The sequence below is a fragment of the Penicillium argentinense genome (genome assembly GCF_028826775.1).
Source record: "Penicillium argentinense strain IBT 30761 chromosome Unknown utg000010l_segment0_segment0, whole genome shotgun sequence".
In the NCBI taxonomy this organism is placed as follows: domain Eukaryota; kingdom Fungi; phylum Ascomycota; class Eurotiomycetes; order Eurotiales; family Aspergillaceae; genus Penicillium; species Penicillium argentinense.
Window position 1 is genome coordinate 2,828,572 of NW_026622669.1, and position 17,369 is coordinate 2,845,940.

Sequence of the window (17,369 nt, forward strand, 5' to 3'; positions counted from 1 at the left end):
CCAAGCAATAGCCGATTATTCAACAATAAATACGAGCGGGTCGAAAGCATGTTGGGGATTCAACACAGGATTGTGGATGCAGATATGAAGTCTATTCTGCTCTGGCGAAGGCAAGTTACTTTGTATTATTAGTAGGCCCGTTCAAGTTTCGAACATTGCCGAGGGCTGATAACTGAATCCAAAGCGCCCGACACCGGCGTTTGGATTTTCAGAGGCCGATAAAAAGAAGGTAAACCAGGTAGCTTCTAGAGCGAATCATGATGTAGCGAAAGCATTGAAGAAGTCGCAACCCAAAAGCTACTTCCAGTTGAGAAGAGTCAGTCTATTGGCAGTGGGTAGATCACGTGGGTATAAACATTTGCCTCAGGCCACATTTGTGTGTGACGGCCAGCGAGAAAGCGAAGCTGTCTCACCATCTTCTAAACCTCAACTTTCAATATTCCTTTCCTCCGAACCCTGCATCGCAACAACAGCGTTCCCGATGATTCAAGCATGTCGAAATTGCATTCTTGGCACATTGCACATCCCCCACAGTTGGCATTGTGGGCAATTACCCCACACATATATGCCCACTTTCCGAGATGATCTATAAGGAATCCCTACTACATGAGCTTTCTTCTTGAGGGTCTTGCTGAAGCAAACTACACAGGCCTAGCGCAGAATCTGCTGGATAGCACTTGGGGACCGATGGTCCGTCGTGATCGAAACTTCACGGGTGGGTATTGGGAATACGTGGGAAGTGTCTTGGTTATTCTACTACTTTTGCCGTTTCATTTTCCGCACACATATTGCCCACCTACCACGTTAGAGCGTTGACGGAACATATCCCGGCCTGGATCTTTTCACAGGCATGAGTCATTTCTGAGGTGGCTACCCTACTGTTTTCCTAACAGAACACGCTCTTGGAATACGTCCCACAAAGCCCGCCTACTGCGAGTTCCTCTTCTCGCCCTTGACCGAATTCAAGACAGAGTGGGTTCAGGGTCGCGTTCCAACCCCATTCGGTATCATGCTGCCTTGGGGTATAACTTTCAAGGCAAGATTATGATGTTATGATGGAAATACGAGCACCGCGTGGAACACGAGGCGAGATAGTGCCGCCGTTTCCAGGCGCCTATTCAATCAAGGGAGACAAAAAGCATAGAGGCAGTTACACTGTCAATGGGGGCTTATCTATTCTGGTCGTACAGGAATAGGATGCACTAAATAGATCCTTGATCCCGATTTTGTTGAGCTTGCTCTCTTGCAGTCTTGCTCAACAATCTCATCATCTCATACCAGTTTTGCACATATTTCAATCCAGAATGGGGACCATATAGTTCAGTATCCCACTGGGGAATAGGAGGCTCCAAACCAGTTTCCTCTAGGCACGTTTTACGGAGCTCCTCAAGGCCACCACCACGATCGTAGAGGGGAACATCACCCAACTCAGCACGTTCTTTCGTCATCTGAGCACGTAGAGTCTTTGTTCCCTCTTCGTCCACCGTGAAGTCATCCTTCACGACAACACCGTATCCCTTCCGAGCTCCTTCAATTGTGACAAGCTTGCGATGAACCTCCAAAGCAACCTTCTCAGCCGGACGCGTCAAGGGGTCTCCCAGTCCACCACCACCCCAGGTTATCCACTCAAGGAGATCACCTGGATCAACACGGATATGATCACATTTCGACGGGAGGATCACAGTCGGCGGGTTCTCCGCAGACTGCGAGTATCGATACAGCACCTTGCTAGATCGCTGACCGGGCTTACCCCCTTCAATCCCCACGGCTTCGTGAACCAGCGGTCGTCGTGCAGACTGAATTCGCCTCGGGCAAGGAAGCGATAGAGGGTCCGCTGTGCATTGCCGCCTCGGAAAAATCCAGGTCCACCGCTATCGGCAACACTCTCGTTGGCCTCTATGCGTAGCGGATAATTCAACTCAATACTCTCTGTGGGAATCGACTTGATGGCTGGGAACAGGCAGTGGCAGTCTGGGCCGTCACCGGCCTGGCGAGCGGGTACTCCTCCAAAGCCAATCTGGTACAGCTGGTACCATTCACCGTTCGGCTTGAACCCGGAGTAGAAGAAATGAGGCGAGTCGCTGAACCCAGCAGCGGCTTGATAGGCGTCGTCTTTCTGACCGATGAGAGCTTGGACGATGTCCAATGTTCGACCCATGAGATGGGTTCGGCAGGAGATGGGCGCTGGGCGAACGGGCTTCAGCACGGTACCCTCAGGGATGTGGACATCGATCAAGTCGTGGAAGCCGTCGTTAATGACGGTTCCAGGTGCTGCGGCTGCGATCAGGTAGTACCCGATAAACATTTTGAACATGGTTTCCGAAAGGTAGAAGTTGATACTGTGCTGGCTCTGTGGAGAAGTGCCCTTCCAATCGAACTTCAATCTGTTGCCGTCGATCTTCTCCATGGAGCAACTGAGCCTCCACGGTCCGACGCCATGGCCGTCGTCATCCACGTAATCAGTGAATGTGCTTTCCTCATCGTCGAACTGTCGCTCAACAATCTTGGCCAGTCCAGAGCGGTTTCTGTATAGCAGCTCGTTGCACGAAGCCAGGTAGACCTCTTGGCCGAATCGAGTGGCAAGCTCACGTACTCGTGTTGCTGCCATTGAGCATGCCGCGATAATTGCAGTAAGATCGGAGCGATACCATGCTGGCTGGCGGGAGTTTCGACACAAAAGTTCCACGATGTCTTCGTTCATGACGCCCTTATTGAACAGCTTAATGCAAGGGATCTGAACACCATCGTCGAAAACAGAGGTTGCGTTAATTGACATGCTACCAGGAACGATACCGCCCACGTCAGTGAGATGGCCGAACTGCGAGGCATAGCCAATCAGACGGTGTTCGTGAAAAATAGGCAGAAAGACGATGATATCGTTTAGATGACTGATGGCACCCTGAACTTGATAGGTGTCGTTTGTGATGAAGATGTCGCCTTCTTCGATCGTTCCATGCCAGACTTTGAGGAACTCCGTGATGAAGCTGCCAAACTGACCGACGAGCATTTTTCCATTGGCATCGGTGATGACATTGAACTCGTCTTGCTGTTCTCGGATAGCAGGAGACATGCTGCAACGGAGCATCATCTTGTCCATCTCGCCGCGGATAGAAGCGAGAGTGGACGAGATCAAGGTAGGAATCAGTGGAGTACTCTTCACAAGTTGATTTGCCGACTCTGCAGTGTGCTGGGTGACATCCGCTGCCTTTTTGTCGAGAGGGTTGATCAAGATATTACCGATGCTGTCAATCTCGCCGATATACCCGGGTAGAATAAGTGTGTTGCTGTCCATCTCGGAGATAATGCATGGGCCCTCGACCCGCACTCCCTCCTTTGTGATCTTCTGACGGTCCCACAGGGTAGCCAGTTGTTCCTTCCCTTGCACGATGATCGTCTGTTCACCGATCTTCGCATCTACTGGGGGCTCTGTCGTCTTCGCTTTACCGACTTTGGGGATATCAATGCTAGGCGATGCTTCTTCAAGAACAACACCGAGGCGCATGAGTTCAAGCTCAAAGTCTGGAAGACAGTAGGTGAATAGCTGCTCGTGCTGCTGGTCAAACTTTTCTCGCAGAATCTTATGCCATCCCTGAGTATCCAAGATCAGCTCCTCGGCAAGCAAGTCTACAGTGATGGTCAAGGCCTGTCCCTTGTAACGTAGATCTGCCTGGTAGGAGGGCTTCCATGTCACGGGCCAGTTTACTCCAGATGACTTTGTCAGGGTCTCCCGGCATTGATGTTCTAGACACTTATACTGTTTCTGAGCTTCATCGGTGGTGGTTTCAGAGACCAGGCGAATGAATGTTGTCGACTGCTCATGTCGAAGCTTCGTCGTCACATCACCCTGTGCACACAGGATCCCAGGAGAAGGAGGGACGATGACCGGCCATGCCCCGAGGAGCTGACCGACAGCGTTGGCGTGTAGCGGACCAGCGCCTCCAAAGGCAACCAGTGCAAAATCGCGAGGATCATAGCCTTGTTCGACCGAAACCAGACGCAAGGCACCGTACATGGTTTCATTGATAATTGAGATGATATCTTCAGCCGTCTGAGTAACGGAAAGCTTCATTTGCGACGCGATCTCGCCCACTGCCGATAGTGCAGCCTCCATATTCAGTGCGAAATCTCCACCCAGGAGAGTCTTGGGCAGATATCCCAAAACAAGATTCGCGTCTGTCACCGTTGCCTGCTTTCCGCCTTTCTCATAACAGGCAGGGCCAGGCACAGCGCCGGCACTCTCGGGTCCAACGCGCAATGTCTCGGTCAATTCCATGTAGGTGGTGATTGAACCTCCACCAGCTCCAACAGTTTTGATGTCCACGGCCGGAGACCGAACAGAGAGGTTTTCGACAACCGTCTCTCTTCGAAGTTGTGGCTGGCCATTGTAAATTAGCGCACAATCCGTCGACGTGCCACCCATATCCAGGGTGATCAGGTTTTTGTATGGTGTGCTGCGAGCCACGACATCGGCCACTCCCTTCACACCTCCAGCAGGACCGGACATAAGAATGTTCACCGGCAGCTCGGAGGCAAGCGTCAAGCTGGTCAAACCACCGTCGCTCTTAAGAACACGAATCGTCTCACTCTCTTCCGCGAGGGTTTGGGAGAGGTTTCGGAGATAGGTCTCGACGACTGGTTTCACCAGTGTGTTGGTGCAGGTGGTGACAGTCCGTTCATACTCGCCAACCTCGCGCAGGACATCTGCGGAGCAGATGACCGCAACTTCGGGTCCAAGTTCTTTGCGTACGATCTCTTTCACCTCGCGTTCGTGCTTATCATTGCTATGGGAGTTCAGCAGCGAGATGGCCACTGCCTCTGGCTTTTGCTTAGCCAATTCTTGCAGTCCCTGTCGTAAATCCTCGACGTCGACGGCGGTGACGGGCTCGCCTTGGACAGACATGCGCTCCTTGCACTGCACGACACGCTCTAGTGGCACAATTGGCTCCGGTGGGGTCCAGTGTAACCAGGCTCCTAAACCGCCGGGGATTTGAGATCGGCGCAATGCCAGGATATCCTTGTGTCCTGCCGTGACGACTAGGGCAGTGCGGGCGCCTTTGCCTTCGAGGACGGCATTCGTCGCAGTTGTCGTTCCATGATGGATAAACTGAAAAGTGCCTGACCAGCCGAACTTCTCTTTCAGAATCAGGCGGGCCTTTGCGATGCCGTTCTTGATGCCTACGCTTTGGTCGGGGATGGTAGTCGGGACCTTGGCTCGCACTGTTTGCCCGTGCGGCGTGAAGACGTAGACATCAGTGAACGTGCCACCAACATCGACACCCAGTTGGTATCCCTGGTAAAATTGAGCGTCTCCCATGATTTTTGCGCCCGGGTGAGATGGTCCTGAACCCAAGCTTACCGCCACGGGGAGCATTAAGCTTAATTATAAGGTGGCCACGACAGCCTAGCGAGGCTCGGGGTTCACCGTATGGCCCCCAAACTCCACGTATGCCGACGCGACATTTTGTGTTTTAACGATGCGTTATCGCTTTTAAGCAGCCGCGTGTGTATGGACGCGTCGCTTCCCATCGTGCAGGTCCGAAGCAGCAAACTGGGCTGGTGGGTCGATGAGTGCCAATGATCACAGGTGAAATGGGCTGATCGATGCAACTAGAGGAGAGTGGAGGCCCGGGAGGAGGGGGTGAGGGGGGATGTCGCCTATATCAGAGGACCACCTAGGCACCAAAGTTCAACTGGCGGTTCCAGAAGGGAAAGTGGCGGGTCCCGTCCCGTTCAGCTGCAGTAGACTCTCTCCAGGCTGCACCGTACAGTTTCGGATGAATTTATGGGAGCTCGTCGCTTGACTTCAGACCAACTGCAGCCTGATCCTCGCGGTATCCAACCTTTAAGATCACGTGATTCCTTCTGCCCTTCACCAGTATTTCTCTCTTCGTCCATTTGAATGGTTTTTGAAGAGTTATAGTTTTGCGATAATGATAAGGCATCACATCCTGCTATCATTCGTGCAGCTGGAAGGTTGCCATCTATACTAACAAACGATCACCTACCAAATTTTGCACCGAAATTGCTGAGCAGCTTGCATATTTTCTTTGGTCGATGATACAGAAGCTACATAAAATCGTAAACTAACTGCCGGGCTTTCAAACCCTCTTTTTCTGGTTGGTGATAGAATTAGGGCGGCAAGTGTACTAGTACATTTGTAGTGTTGCTCGCTTCTCTAGGGCTCAAGAAGTACACAGCGCCCCTATGCGCTTGATATATGGGCATTCGGCACTTTGCAGGTTATTTCTTTGTCTTCAAAAATCGATAATCAAACATTATTTGAATACATGTTGTCAGTGACAAGCTGATTTTCGGTATAGGCAAGCGCATGAATACTCCGAGTCCGAAAGTGGAAGATCGACATATACAGACTTCCGCATCGGGTGGCGCTGCAAGCAGCAGGGATCCGACAGTAGATCCCCCGTCAAAGAGGCGATCGCCTTTGTTTTTGATCACTTTGTCCAGCCTTCTTTTGTCTCTGCGTCTGAGCTCCTGTCATTTGCACCGCTCAACCCCCTCACACCAACTCCTAACGGTACGCTACGGGACAGCGATTCTGGCCGGGCGTCGCTGATCGCCCCGCGCTCCCCACTTCTCACGCCGTGGCTGTCGTCATCATCGGCGAATTTGCATTCGCTCGGCCTGCTCTTAAAACTGGAACTCCTCCACGGCGTGTCCAACTCCCTTGGCAGGCGCAACAAATACGACATATATTACAATAGGTTCTGCACTTCTTCTGTGGATTCTGCTAGAACCTACCAGTGGGATCCCCGGGTGAGTCGGTTCACCTCGAGCTTGGCGAGGACACGGCTGGTGGAGGCGTTGCTAATAACAGACAGTTCTGTTGATAGATTCCCTACTGCCCCTCGACGGTGCCCCTCCTATATCCTTTTCTTCCTCGTTGACATTCCTCGCCTGTCACTGGCTACATACGCCCGATGCCTCTGACTATCCTCTCGCAGTCGCAACTGCGAGCGCTACTGCACTCCCTCTCCCGCGACGACATCATCGAACTCCAAAAAAACCTCTCCGACGCCCTGCGCGAATACTCCTCGGGTGCCCAGGACAAGGGCTGCTCGGCGACCTATCAGCCGCAGCGAACGGCCATTACCCGCCAGAATGGTTGCACTACATTGTTCATGCCCGCCACCACGGGCCAGACGATCGGAATCAAGATGATCTCCCTGCAGGACGGCGCCGCGGCCGGATGTGCCGTGGAGCGGGGTGCATTTGAGATCCCCGAGGGCGAGTCCACCTCGAATCGGTCGCGGAATGTCTCTGTGCGAGATTCCGTCGCCTCGCTCTCGTCGGACATGAGCGATCTCTCGATGGAGTCTTCCCAGGAAGATAGCAACTCGACAACCACCGGCAGTACGGGGACCGATATCACCGACAGCCCGACTCTGCTGTCTGGATGCGTCAACCAACAGCCTGTCGTCAACAATAATGTTTCTACCACGATGGGTGCCTGGCCAGGGGCCGGCAGCCGTGATACTTCGCCGAAAGGCAGCGTGACGCTTTTGGACAGCGAGAGTTTGCCATTCGCCCTCATCAACGCCCACGAATTGACAGCCTTCCGCACTGCCTTGGCTTCGTTGATGGTCTTCAACAAGCGCAAGAAGGTTAAAACTCTTCTGGTCTTTGGTGCAGGAACCCAGGCCTACTGGCACATTCGGTTGGCATTGATCCTGCGCAGCGAGGAAATCCGCCGCGTATACATTGTCAACCGATCCTTCGAGAGAGCGGCAAAGCTCCTCCGCGACATTTACCACCCTGATAACACCAGCTGGCGGCGGGACGTCAAGTTCTCTGCCATGAGCAACGACTTTGGCGAATACCAGCGCATCATCAAGGAGCATGTCCGTAAGGCGGACGCTATCTTCTGCTGCACGCCATCCGTCGAGCCTCTGTTCCCCGCAGAATACCTGACCTCGCGTGAAGGTCGTCAGAAGGGCCGTCTGATCAGCGCAGTCGGGTCTTACAAGGCTCACATGGCCGAGGTGCATCCAGACATCCTCCGTGACGAAGTAACCGTCCAGCCTCCCCATCGACATTTCCACAAACACACTCGTCGCAGCGGCGTGGTTGTCGTCGACAGTCTGGACGCGGCTATCAAAGAAGCAGGCGAGATTGTCCAGGCTGGTATCAAGCCCAACCAAATGGTGGAGCTTGGTGAGCTGCTCATGGTGCGCCATGCCACGCAAGAGACTGCCGACGAGCAGAAGAGTCTGCGGGAATGGGTCGAGAAGGGCAACGTCATCTATAAAAGTGTGGGTCTGGGCCTGATGGATCTCGTGACAGGCGGTGATTTGGTGCGTCTGGCGCGAGAGCGCAAGTTGGGAACGACGGTGGAAGACTTTTGATCGCTTTGGGATGGTTTGTAGTATACCCTTTTTTTCCCTTCTACCGATCTGCATTATCTAAGAATTGCGTTGCTTAACAAGTGTCATAAGACACCCAAGAGAACGAAATAACTTCATGAATTGGTATCTCACTGTTATCTTTCCCTTGTCACCTCAACCTCGGTCGTACTTTGGTAGACTGTCCTCGACGGCATCGATCTTCATGCCCATGTTAGATCCGAGCATCTTGCGGGGTCTTCCCCGCAGGGTCGGTGATTCTCGGCCGTTCAATCTTCATAAAAGCATCCATATCATCTATACTATAAACCTCAAATTCAACCCCTCCCTAACAATTCAAGCTTCAATAAAGCCAGCACAAAGATAACATGGCCACGCCCTCAATCCTAACCCGCCTCACCCACCGCAAAACCGGCAGCATAGCCCACATAACAATCTCCCGCCCCTCAAAATTGAACGCTTTAGACACACCCCTCCTCGAAAAACTCCCTTCAACAATCCAATCCGTCACCTCCTTAAATGCAGATCTACTTGGCATCGTCCTCACAGGCGCAGGACCCAAATCCTTTGTCGGGGGCGCAGATATCGCCGAAATGGCAGCTCTGGACTCACCGGCCGCGGCGCGCTCCTTCATTACGAAAGTCCACAAGGCGTGTAGGAGTCTGCGTGATTGTCCAGTACCGGTTATTGGAAGGGTTAATGGATATGCGCTTGGGGCTGGGTGTGAGATTGCGGCGTCCTGTGATTTGAGGGTTGCGGGTCAGAATGCGGTTTTTGGGATGCCGGAGGTATGTATTTCTATACCTTGTCATATTCTTTTTGAGCAATTAGTGGATTATATTGAGCATTTGCTGACTTCACAGGTCCGAGTCGGTATTCCGAGCGTGGTTGAGGCGGCTCTTCTTCCTGGTTTAATAGGCTGGGGACGGACGAGACAGCTCCTCATGCTGGGGGAGAATATCAGTGCGGACGAGGCGTTTCACTGGGGACTGGTTGAGAAGCTTGTAGAGCAGGATATGCTGGATGAGGCTGTGGAGAGCTGGTTGGGTCAATTGGAGAAGAATGGGCCTATTGCGGTGCGCCGGCAAAAAGCTCTTATGCGGACGTGGGAGAATGTTTCTATGGAGCAGGCTATCCAGGCTGGTGTGGCTGCTTTTGGGGAGTGTTTCGACGCTAAGGAAGGAGAAGTGACCGAGCCGGCTAGGATGATGGGTGCTTTTTTTCAGGACAAGGCGAAGAACAGGGCTTCGTCGTAGCTATAATCTGGGCCATAGACGAGGCTGGCATTATAGTAGGTGAGAAGCTATCCTAGGCAATCAAATCATGTCATGAATTAAGATTATCAAAGCGACTTGAGTCTTTTTCCCTTCTAGTCATCAAACTGAAGCGAGCAAACCCCGAAATATCACCCACGGCATCACATAACGTACACGTCCTTCACAGTCCCCATTTTCTGTAATGTACATTTTCCCTGCTGTTACCAATGCAATTGAGTTGTCAAGAAAGAAATCAATTACATCTTCAGCTTGAGCAGGTTGCCAATCATCTCGCGACCGGTGATGCGGGTGGTTGCCCACAGGGTCGGGAAGTCCAAGGTGCTGGAGAAGGTATCGGCGTAGCCGAAGAAGAGCATGGGAGGGATCCAGCCACGGGCGTACTCGAGCGCGAAGCACGAGGACTCCATCTTGTACTGCTTGACCTCGCCGCGACGCAGGTGGTGGACGGTGCCGGCCGGGTAGACCTCGGCCTCGTACTCGCCGGGCACGTAGGCGAGCTGGGTGCCGTGCAGGATGTTGAAGTAGTCATCGGCAGTGTGGCGGCCAGTGTGGCCTTCGGTTCCGATCGCAGTGCCGAAAATGATCAGGTACTCCGTGATACCTGGGGAATGGGGAGGAAGCTTGTTAGTTGTGTTGGGGATGGAGCCCGGTGTGCTTTCCTCGCGTACCATTGGCGTTACAATTTGGCACGAGCGAGGTCAAAATCACTCCGGGACCTCCAGTGAAGCAGAAGGAATCGACCTACTGGCGTGAATGATGTACATGGCACCCATGGCACCACCGGCGTTGTTGAACACCCACTCCTCATCCTTGTTCAGGTGGTTGGGTCCGATCTTCTCCTCGAGCTCGGCGAAGATGTAGTTGACAATGGAGCGGGTATCATCGCCATGGGCCTTGACGGCGCGCTGAGAAAGATCGTGGAGGTGCTCGGGGTCGAAGATGTAGAATTGGTTCAGACGCGCGTCCAGGAAGCTGTAGATGGCAGAGAAGAGCGCGAGGAAGACGGCGATGATGCTGAGGGTGCGGAAGGAGAAGCAGCGGCAGCCGGAGGACTGCTTGCTGGCATTGCCAGCGGAGGACTTGGAAGGCATGGTGGGTAGAAGGAAAATGGTGAGTGACGGTGTGGAGGGCTGCGAAATAATTTAAGATGGCGCCCCTGTCTCCCCGGACCTAGTGGGGCCCGCCAGCCAAACAAACATTATTCTATCAGCTTCCACTTGAAAATACTACTACAACGGGTGGAAAGGGTATTGAATATAATCATATATGTGTTTTATTTCATAGGCAATTAGTACTACTCGATATACTCAGTACCATGTATCAAATACTCTCTGTCGTGGCCGAGGGGTCATTTTCAGCTACTCACACGCCATTCGGATCGCCGCAATCCGAATCACCGCCCGCTGATTGGCCCACCCGCGAGATCGCTGGGCCCCGCGGACCCCGAGGACTAAACAACCCTCACTACTACACTGTGAAGTCCAACTAAATGGATGATGGGACATACGCAGGCAGCATATGTGGCAGTTCAATTTTCTATGATATTCAGAGCGATTACTCTTGTATCGCTTCTCGACAGACCTCTCGAGCTCCTTGACCTCCGATTGGATACGCATGGCTCGATTCTGCCACATTGGGGGCTACAATAGCAGAGCGTACGTCCTCCGCATATCTTTGCGAGCAGTTGGTGACACATATCAGTCATTCCAGTCATCATCCAGCTGGTGTGAAACAGGTTGGCGAAGATACTCTGACCGAGCAGATCTGCGGACCATTTCTATTGGGGGTATTTAACCTGAACAAAGCATCGCGAACTATTTGGTCCTGGTGAGAACAACCGCCAATATGAAATTCCATTTCTACACACTACTGACCAAAATCCCGCTAGCCCACGCCCTCCTCCAACCTTCACCCGAGCTCCGCGTAGACACCTCCAGCGGCGTCGTTCACGGCATCTACAACGACACCACGGCGACAGTCCGAGGCTTTCTGGGCATCCCGTACGCCGAGCCCCCAGTTCATGACCTACGGTTTGCGCAGCCGCGAAAACGATCTCCACTGCCCTCGCCAATCGACGCTTCATCTTTCAGCAAGCCATGTCCCCAGATGAACCACAAGTTTGGCGACTCCATCCTCGACGTCCTCCCTTATCAAATATGGAATGTCAACGATATCTCGGAGGATTGTCTATACCTGAATGTCTGGGCACCCTCGGCAAAGCACAGTGGGGAAACCAGCAAGGCGGCTGTCATGGTGTTTATTCATGGGGGCGACTATGAATTTGGGGGGACGTCGATCGCTTACTATGACGGTACCAATATGGTTCGTGATAATAAGGATCTTATCGTTGTGACGCTCAAGTATGGGTCCTCTCCCGAGCGGCACCCAGCTCAACACTCAAATTTATTTCATCCAGCTACAGGTTGAACGTTTTCGGCTTTCCGAATACCCCGGGGCTAGACCCGGCACGTCGGAATCCGGGCTTACAAGACCAGGTACGATCTCATCTTCGACCGTGCTTCTCAACTCACACCATAAACACAGAGATTGGCGATCCATTGGGTTCATGAGAATATCGCTCGATTCGGCGGTGATCCAGAACGCATCACGGTTTTTGGACAATCGGCTGGGGCGGGCTCGGCGGATATGTACTCCTATGCTGTGAGTATTCAGTCTAGTCTACCAGCCCCTATCCGCTGACGAAACATTCGACCTAGTACCCGGATGACCCGATTATCAAAGCTATAATCCTTCAATCAGGAACACGTACTATACACCCTCTTTCGTATAGTGTTAACGACTGGGATCGCCTCGCAACTGCACTTAATTGTGGTACTGGACTCGAGTCCATGGCTTGCATGATGGAATCCCCCATGATCGATATTATCCAAGCCATGGAGAATGGGACATATAATTTCATTCCTACTCCGGATGAAATCACAGTCTTCTCTGATTACCCATCTCGAGCGAAGCAGGGGAAGCTCGCGAAACTGGTAAGTACTTTACAGTCTCCGTTCTAATGGACATTGATTTCTAAATATGGCTTGTCTTTAACATTGAAAAGCCAACACTCGGGGGCTTCGATGAGAAAGAGCTTTCTTTCAGCTATTCCTTGTCATCACCTTCCATAAACGAGTCAGCTGTATTCCAAGACGCCGTGCAGAACTTCAGCTGTCCTCTCCTAGAGGCCTTGCAGTACGGACTCTCCCACGAAGTTGCGAATCTTCTAACTTATTATATACATAGATCCCGCATCAAAAATAACATCCCTACGTGGAGATATCTCTATCGAGGCAACTTTCACTCTCTCTCGCCTAAGCCTTGGCTCGGAGCGTATCACACCTGTATGTCTGCAAGTCTGCCCGAGAAAGCTCGGCCTGCTAACTGCCGCAGCTGAGATTCCACTCGTCTTCGGGACCTATAACACGACCGCCCCGGGCTTTTCCCCTCCGTCGGAAAGCCTAGTTCAAACCAGCAGATACATGCAGGGTAGGCAGACGCATTCAGGCTATTCAGTCCACACCACTCGAGGTTTGTTACTAACCCTTCGCAGGAGCCTGGGTTGCATTTGCCAAAGATCCCCTCAATGGTCTGAACGAGTATGGATGGCCGCAGTTTACTCTCAAAGGTGAGTCTACAAGCCAGCAAGTTCCCCAGCAACTGGAGCTGCAGTATTCTAAGCTCGCTCTGGCAGGGGATATCCAAAACAACGTGGTCAACCTTGGACTGGGGAATCAGCCGTTCGCGGTGATGACGACACCGCTAAAGTGGGATAGTCAGTGCAGCGCCAGCCAGATCTAGGTATAAGGGAAGAATATTCTGTACATAGTACGTCCGTCGCCTCGGTGCTGCATAGGGGAACAACTCTTAGTATAATCGATCATCGGTCAAAACCAGATGAAACAACAAGTAGCTCAATAAGCCGGTCTACTGCAAGTACACCGGGCAATGCAGATTTCTCAGAGACATCGGGTGGATATTTTCCACCGTTGAGAATGGCGAGTCGCTGGGAAATTTAAGTTGGGGCGTGCCTTGCTGTTTACGGAGTAATTCCGGGCGACACCACGAAGCTGAGACGCCGGCGTCGGTCGGCGGGGCCGAGGCGAACCCAGTTGGACGGTCGAATCGATCCGAAGATTGTCCGAGGTTCTTTGTGTGATTCCAAGAGATTTGGAAATCGCGTAGCAATTTGTTGCTCTCTTGCACGTTGGCTGGGAATTGGATCACAATTATCTGCGGGTTCAGGGGTGTTTGGTCCGGCATTCTCTGTAATCGCAAAGTGGAGTTGCGTCGACTTCAGGTGACAACAATGCAGCAGGTTGTGATGACAGGATCCTGGATTTTCCCCCTATACCGTGCATGATCCTTTTTAGCATAGTTTGTGCTTGTGGGAAATGAAATAAGCCACGCGTAGAGCTTGGATGCAGAAGAAGCATATTGGCGGAAGCTGAAGAATCCAGTCACTTCCCGAAATATATTTCCCGCGACTCTGCAGGCGGCTGCACCCCGCATACACCAACATCACACTAAATTGACATTAGACCCAAATAGTGAAGTACCATGATTTGATGTCTGGTTCGTCAACTTGTATATTTGAGTCTAACTAGTCTTTCAGAAGCTCCAATATTCCATGCCGCGGGGAAGCGGATCCAACGCCGTTTTATAGTAGGGGATGATCAGCATCACCATTTGACTCCTTTACCCGGCTAATCTAAACCCTGTTCGAGACTAAATTACCCGGACCAGCCGGACGGGCACGCTTTGTTGATGTGGTGGAGCCGTCACTTACTGAGACAGCTCGCTCCGTGCTTTATGCGGAACAAGCATCCACAAGTGCCAAACCGGAGGAATTTCCTCATGGACCGCACCACCGCAAAGCACACCACGATATAAGATGGAGCTGCCCTCACCTTCTGTTCACCTAACCCTTTGACTTGCCAGCCAGATCGTTCTCTCGTTCATTTTTTACTCTGCACCTCCCACCATGAAGTCATTCATTGCCCCCCTCTCCCTCCTCTCGCTCGCTCTGTCCGGCCTCAGTACCGCGGCCACCATCCCCACAAAGTCCCTCACCAAACGCTCCGACTTCTGTGACCAGTGGGGCTCCATCCAGACCGGCAGCTATATACTGTACAATAACCTCTGGGGCCAGAGCTACGACACCTCTGGCACACAGTGCACCGGTGTCGACTCGCTGAGCGGCTCCAACATCGCCTGGCACTCGTCGTGGTCCTGGTCAGGTTCATCCAGCCAGGTGAAGAGCTTTGCCAATGTGGCCCTGCAGTTTACGGCCAAGCAGCTGAGTGCTGTTAGCAGCATTAAGTCTGCTTTCAAGTGGAGGTGAGCATCACGTCTCACTCAAGTCTCCGCTTCTCGGAAATTCGATACTGATGCAGTGAACAGTTCCTCCACCACCGACGTCGTCGCCGACGTCGCCTACGATATGTTCCTCAGCTCGACCGCTGACGGAGACAACGAGTACGAGATCATGGTCTGGCTCGCGGCGCTGGGCGGTGCCGGCCCCATCTCCTCGACTGGCTCGGCCATCGCGACCACCACCATCAACGGAGTCAGCTGGAACTTGTACGAGGGCAAGAACGGCGATATGACTGTGTACAGCTTCGTCGCTTCGTCGACCGTCAACAGCTTCTCGGGTGATATGCTTGAGTTCTTCACCTACCTCGAGAACAACCAGGGTCTCAGCAAGAGCTTGTATCTGGTTGATGTACAGGCTGGTACCGAGCCGTTTACCGGCACGGCCAAGCTGACTGTTTCTTCTTACTCTGCTGTTGTTGCGTAAGCACACAGAACATTAAGTAGGAGGATGCTGGCGTGACGGGTGTGGTGGTTCAAGGTGTTGGTATATAGTTGATTGGATGAATCTGGAATTGATTCTATGTATTTCTGACACTTACGGAATTTTTTTAATGACAGTAAATTCCCAACTATGTATATATAAAGCCGAAAAGGATACCTACGACAGTCGTGGTTGTCAGCGAGTCTGGAGGTCTAGCGTCAGTGGCTGAAGAAGCTGGGCATGGCTAGCTGTTTCAGCTCGCGCCAGAATCGGCCCAGCGCCCCTGAAATGGCGCCTCGCCCATTTCAGCGAGGATAAGACGAGCCCATGTTTCAAGAAGCCTGTCGTTCGTCACGTCCGGATCCACACATTCCACACCCCACTCGTGTCTTCTCAAGCCTTGGAATGCGCCCACAAGAAACGCCATCCAGTCGAGCAGGCGTCATCGCCGTGGCACGAAACACTCGTCGTGTCGCAGTCGCAGAAACGGGTGTCTAGATCACCCCAATCGCCTGGCCCCTATCGACTCGGTAGAGTCATCAATCATACTGTATTTATTAACATGTATCTTGTGTCGCAACTCCTGCAGTTCGTGTTGGGGGCCGTCAGTCGCGCCGGGAGTACGGGCGCATATTCGTTGCTAAGAATAACAGACGCTGTGCTATTCATAGCATCGGTCCGCGTCGCTTGCGGGCCTGGGGAGAGCGTTAGATGAGAGTGTTGCAGTGGGGGCGTGAAGCGCTCCGTTGGGCGAGAAACCACGGTGCAAGCGCTGGCGGGGAGGGCGCTTATATACACCCACACTGTAGAGTAGCCTGAGTGTGCAAATGCACTCGCTATCTCATCCCAGAATTAGCCCGCTGCTTTTTTTAGCTGGTCGGAACATTGCATGCATCGCTAGCTGCGTCGGGCGATACACCACTGCGTCAGTGACTTCGATAGCTAGAATGATTGAACTCTGCAGGAATTGCAGTGGCGGGGAAATGCGATAGATCGACTTCCCCCGCCGCAAAACAGGGCCGGACGTGACCTACCTCATGCGAGGTGGCGGACTATTCCATCGCGTCCCGTAGAATGCAAATCCAGAACGGGAGAATCAGGCCCTTTGATCGCGTTGGCATGTTGAGTTGTTCCCTTGGAGTCCCCTCGAACACGCCCACGCGTGTGTTACAGGGGTGGTATGGAGCAGGAGTCGCACGGACTCGGTCGCCAGTCGCTGGACACCCTAAAGCAGTTGCAGTGATCGGACTGGGCCATACTGTCGGTTCCAGTAGTGCTAAGCCCGCGCCAAATTGAATTGGATTACCACATTGTTCGACGGGGCGATACCAGTGAAGTCTACTGTATCCTGAGGTAATAAGTACTGTACCTTGGGTGAGGTACCACGTACGTACGACATGAGCTCATGTCGATGCGCCCACTTCATTCGCCGGTCCAGTCGAGCTGAAACGATAACCCCTTTTCCACCTGGTTGGTGTGAGGGTTGTCGATAGGTGTAGAGGAGGTGTGCCCTTTCCTTGGATGGTGCCTATATTGGATGCACCTGGATAGGAGTCGTACGGGCGGGACGAACAAGATGTGTCTCGAACCCCCCCTCATGGCCATGCCAATGAGTGGATTGAGTGAATGAGGCATGGATGAGGGGATCTGACCTGGCACCTTCCCCCCGCGTCTCGGGTAGGAACAATGAGACGGTCGCGAGTTTCATGGATGAGCATCCTGGCCGAGGCCCTGGACAGCAGTTCGCTGGGATGATTGGGATGGCCGGCTCCACTGCGGGCGTCGGGTGGGCCTAGCGTTGATCTCCTCGCAGCCTGGTGGAGTCGTGTCAGCGAGTAGCTGGGCGATCGTCTTGAGATCGCGAAGCGCTGAGGTTGGCACTCGGTGGCGAGCTATTCTTAGCGACCGCTGAGGAAAGAGGAACAACTGAATGTA

At 52.8% G+C, this 17,369-nt stretch overlaps 6 protein-coding genes across 6 annotated transcripts; 4 read left to right on the forward strand and 2 right to left on the reverse strand.

The window, feature by feature from the left end:
- Positions 1–1,202: 1,202 nt before the first annotated feature.
- Positions 1,203–5,314, reverse strand: N7532_010736 (uncharacterized protein; the record flags this gene model as incomplete). Its single annotated transcript, XM_056623227.1, has 2 exons — positions 1,203–1,703; positions 1,751–5,314. 2 exons carry the CDS (start codon positions 5,312–5,314, stop codon positions 1,203–1,205), a joined length of 4,065 nt encoding a protein of 1,354 aa, XP_056470643.1.
- Positions 5,315–6,938: 1,624 nt separating this feature from the next.
- On the forward strand, positions 6,939–8,363 carry N7532_010737 (putative proline utilization protein PrnX-like; the record flags this gene model as incomplete). The annotated part of the gene is made up of 1 exon (XM_056623228.1): positions 6,939–8,363. One exon carries the CDS (start codon positions 6,939–6,941, stop codon positions 8,361–8,363), a length of 1,425 nt encoding a protein of 474 aa, XP_056470644.1.
- Positions 8,364–8,728: 365 nt separating this feature from the next.
- On the forward strand, positions 8,729–9,616 carry N7532_010738 (uncharacterized protein; the record flags this gene model as incomplete). The annotated part of the gene is made up of 2 exons (XM_056623229.1): positions 8,729–9,148; positions 9,224–9,616. The coding sequence occupies 2 exons, from the start codon at positions 8,729–8,731 to the stop codon at positions 9,614–9,616; spliced, it is 813 nt and encodes a 270-aa protein (XP_056470645.1).
- Positions 9,617–9,873: 257 nt separating this feature from the next.
- Positions 9,874–10,728, reverse strand: erg2 (C-8 sterol isomerase ERG2; the record flags this gene model as incomplete). Its single annotated transcript, XM_056623230.1, has 2 exons — positions 9,874–10,238; positions 10,383–10,728. The coding sequence occupies 2 exons, from the start codon at positions 10,726–10,728 to the stop codon at positions 9,874–9,876; spliced, it is 711 nt and encodes a 236-aa protein (XP_056470646.1).
- A 754-nt stretch (positions 10,729–11,482) lies between these two features.
- On the forward strand, positions 11,483–13,438 carry N7532_010740 (uncharacterized protein; the record flags this gene model as incomplete). The annotated part of the gene is given in 7 exon segments (XM_056623231.1): positions 11,483–11,997; positions 12,060–12,132; positions 12,182–12,298; positions 12,355–12,630; positions 12,702–12,985; positions 13,005–13,126; positions 13,191–13,438. 7 exon segments carry the CDS (start codon positions 11,483–11,485, stop codon positions 13,436–13,438), a joined length of 1,635 nt encoding a protein of 544 aa, XP_056470647.1.
- Positions 13,439–14,621: 1,183 nt separating this feature from the next.
- On the forward strand, positions 14,622–15,437 carry xgeA (putative endoglucanase; the record flags this gene model as incomplete). Its single annotated transcript, XM_056623232.1, has 2 exons — positions 14,622–14,977; positions 15,041–15,437. The coding sequence occupies 2 exons, from the start codon at positions 14,622–14,624 to the stop codon at positions 15,435–15,437; spliced, it is 753 nt and encodes a 250-aa protein (XP_056470648.1).
- Between the last annotated feature and the right edge of the window lie 1,932 nt (positions 15,438–17,369).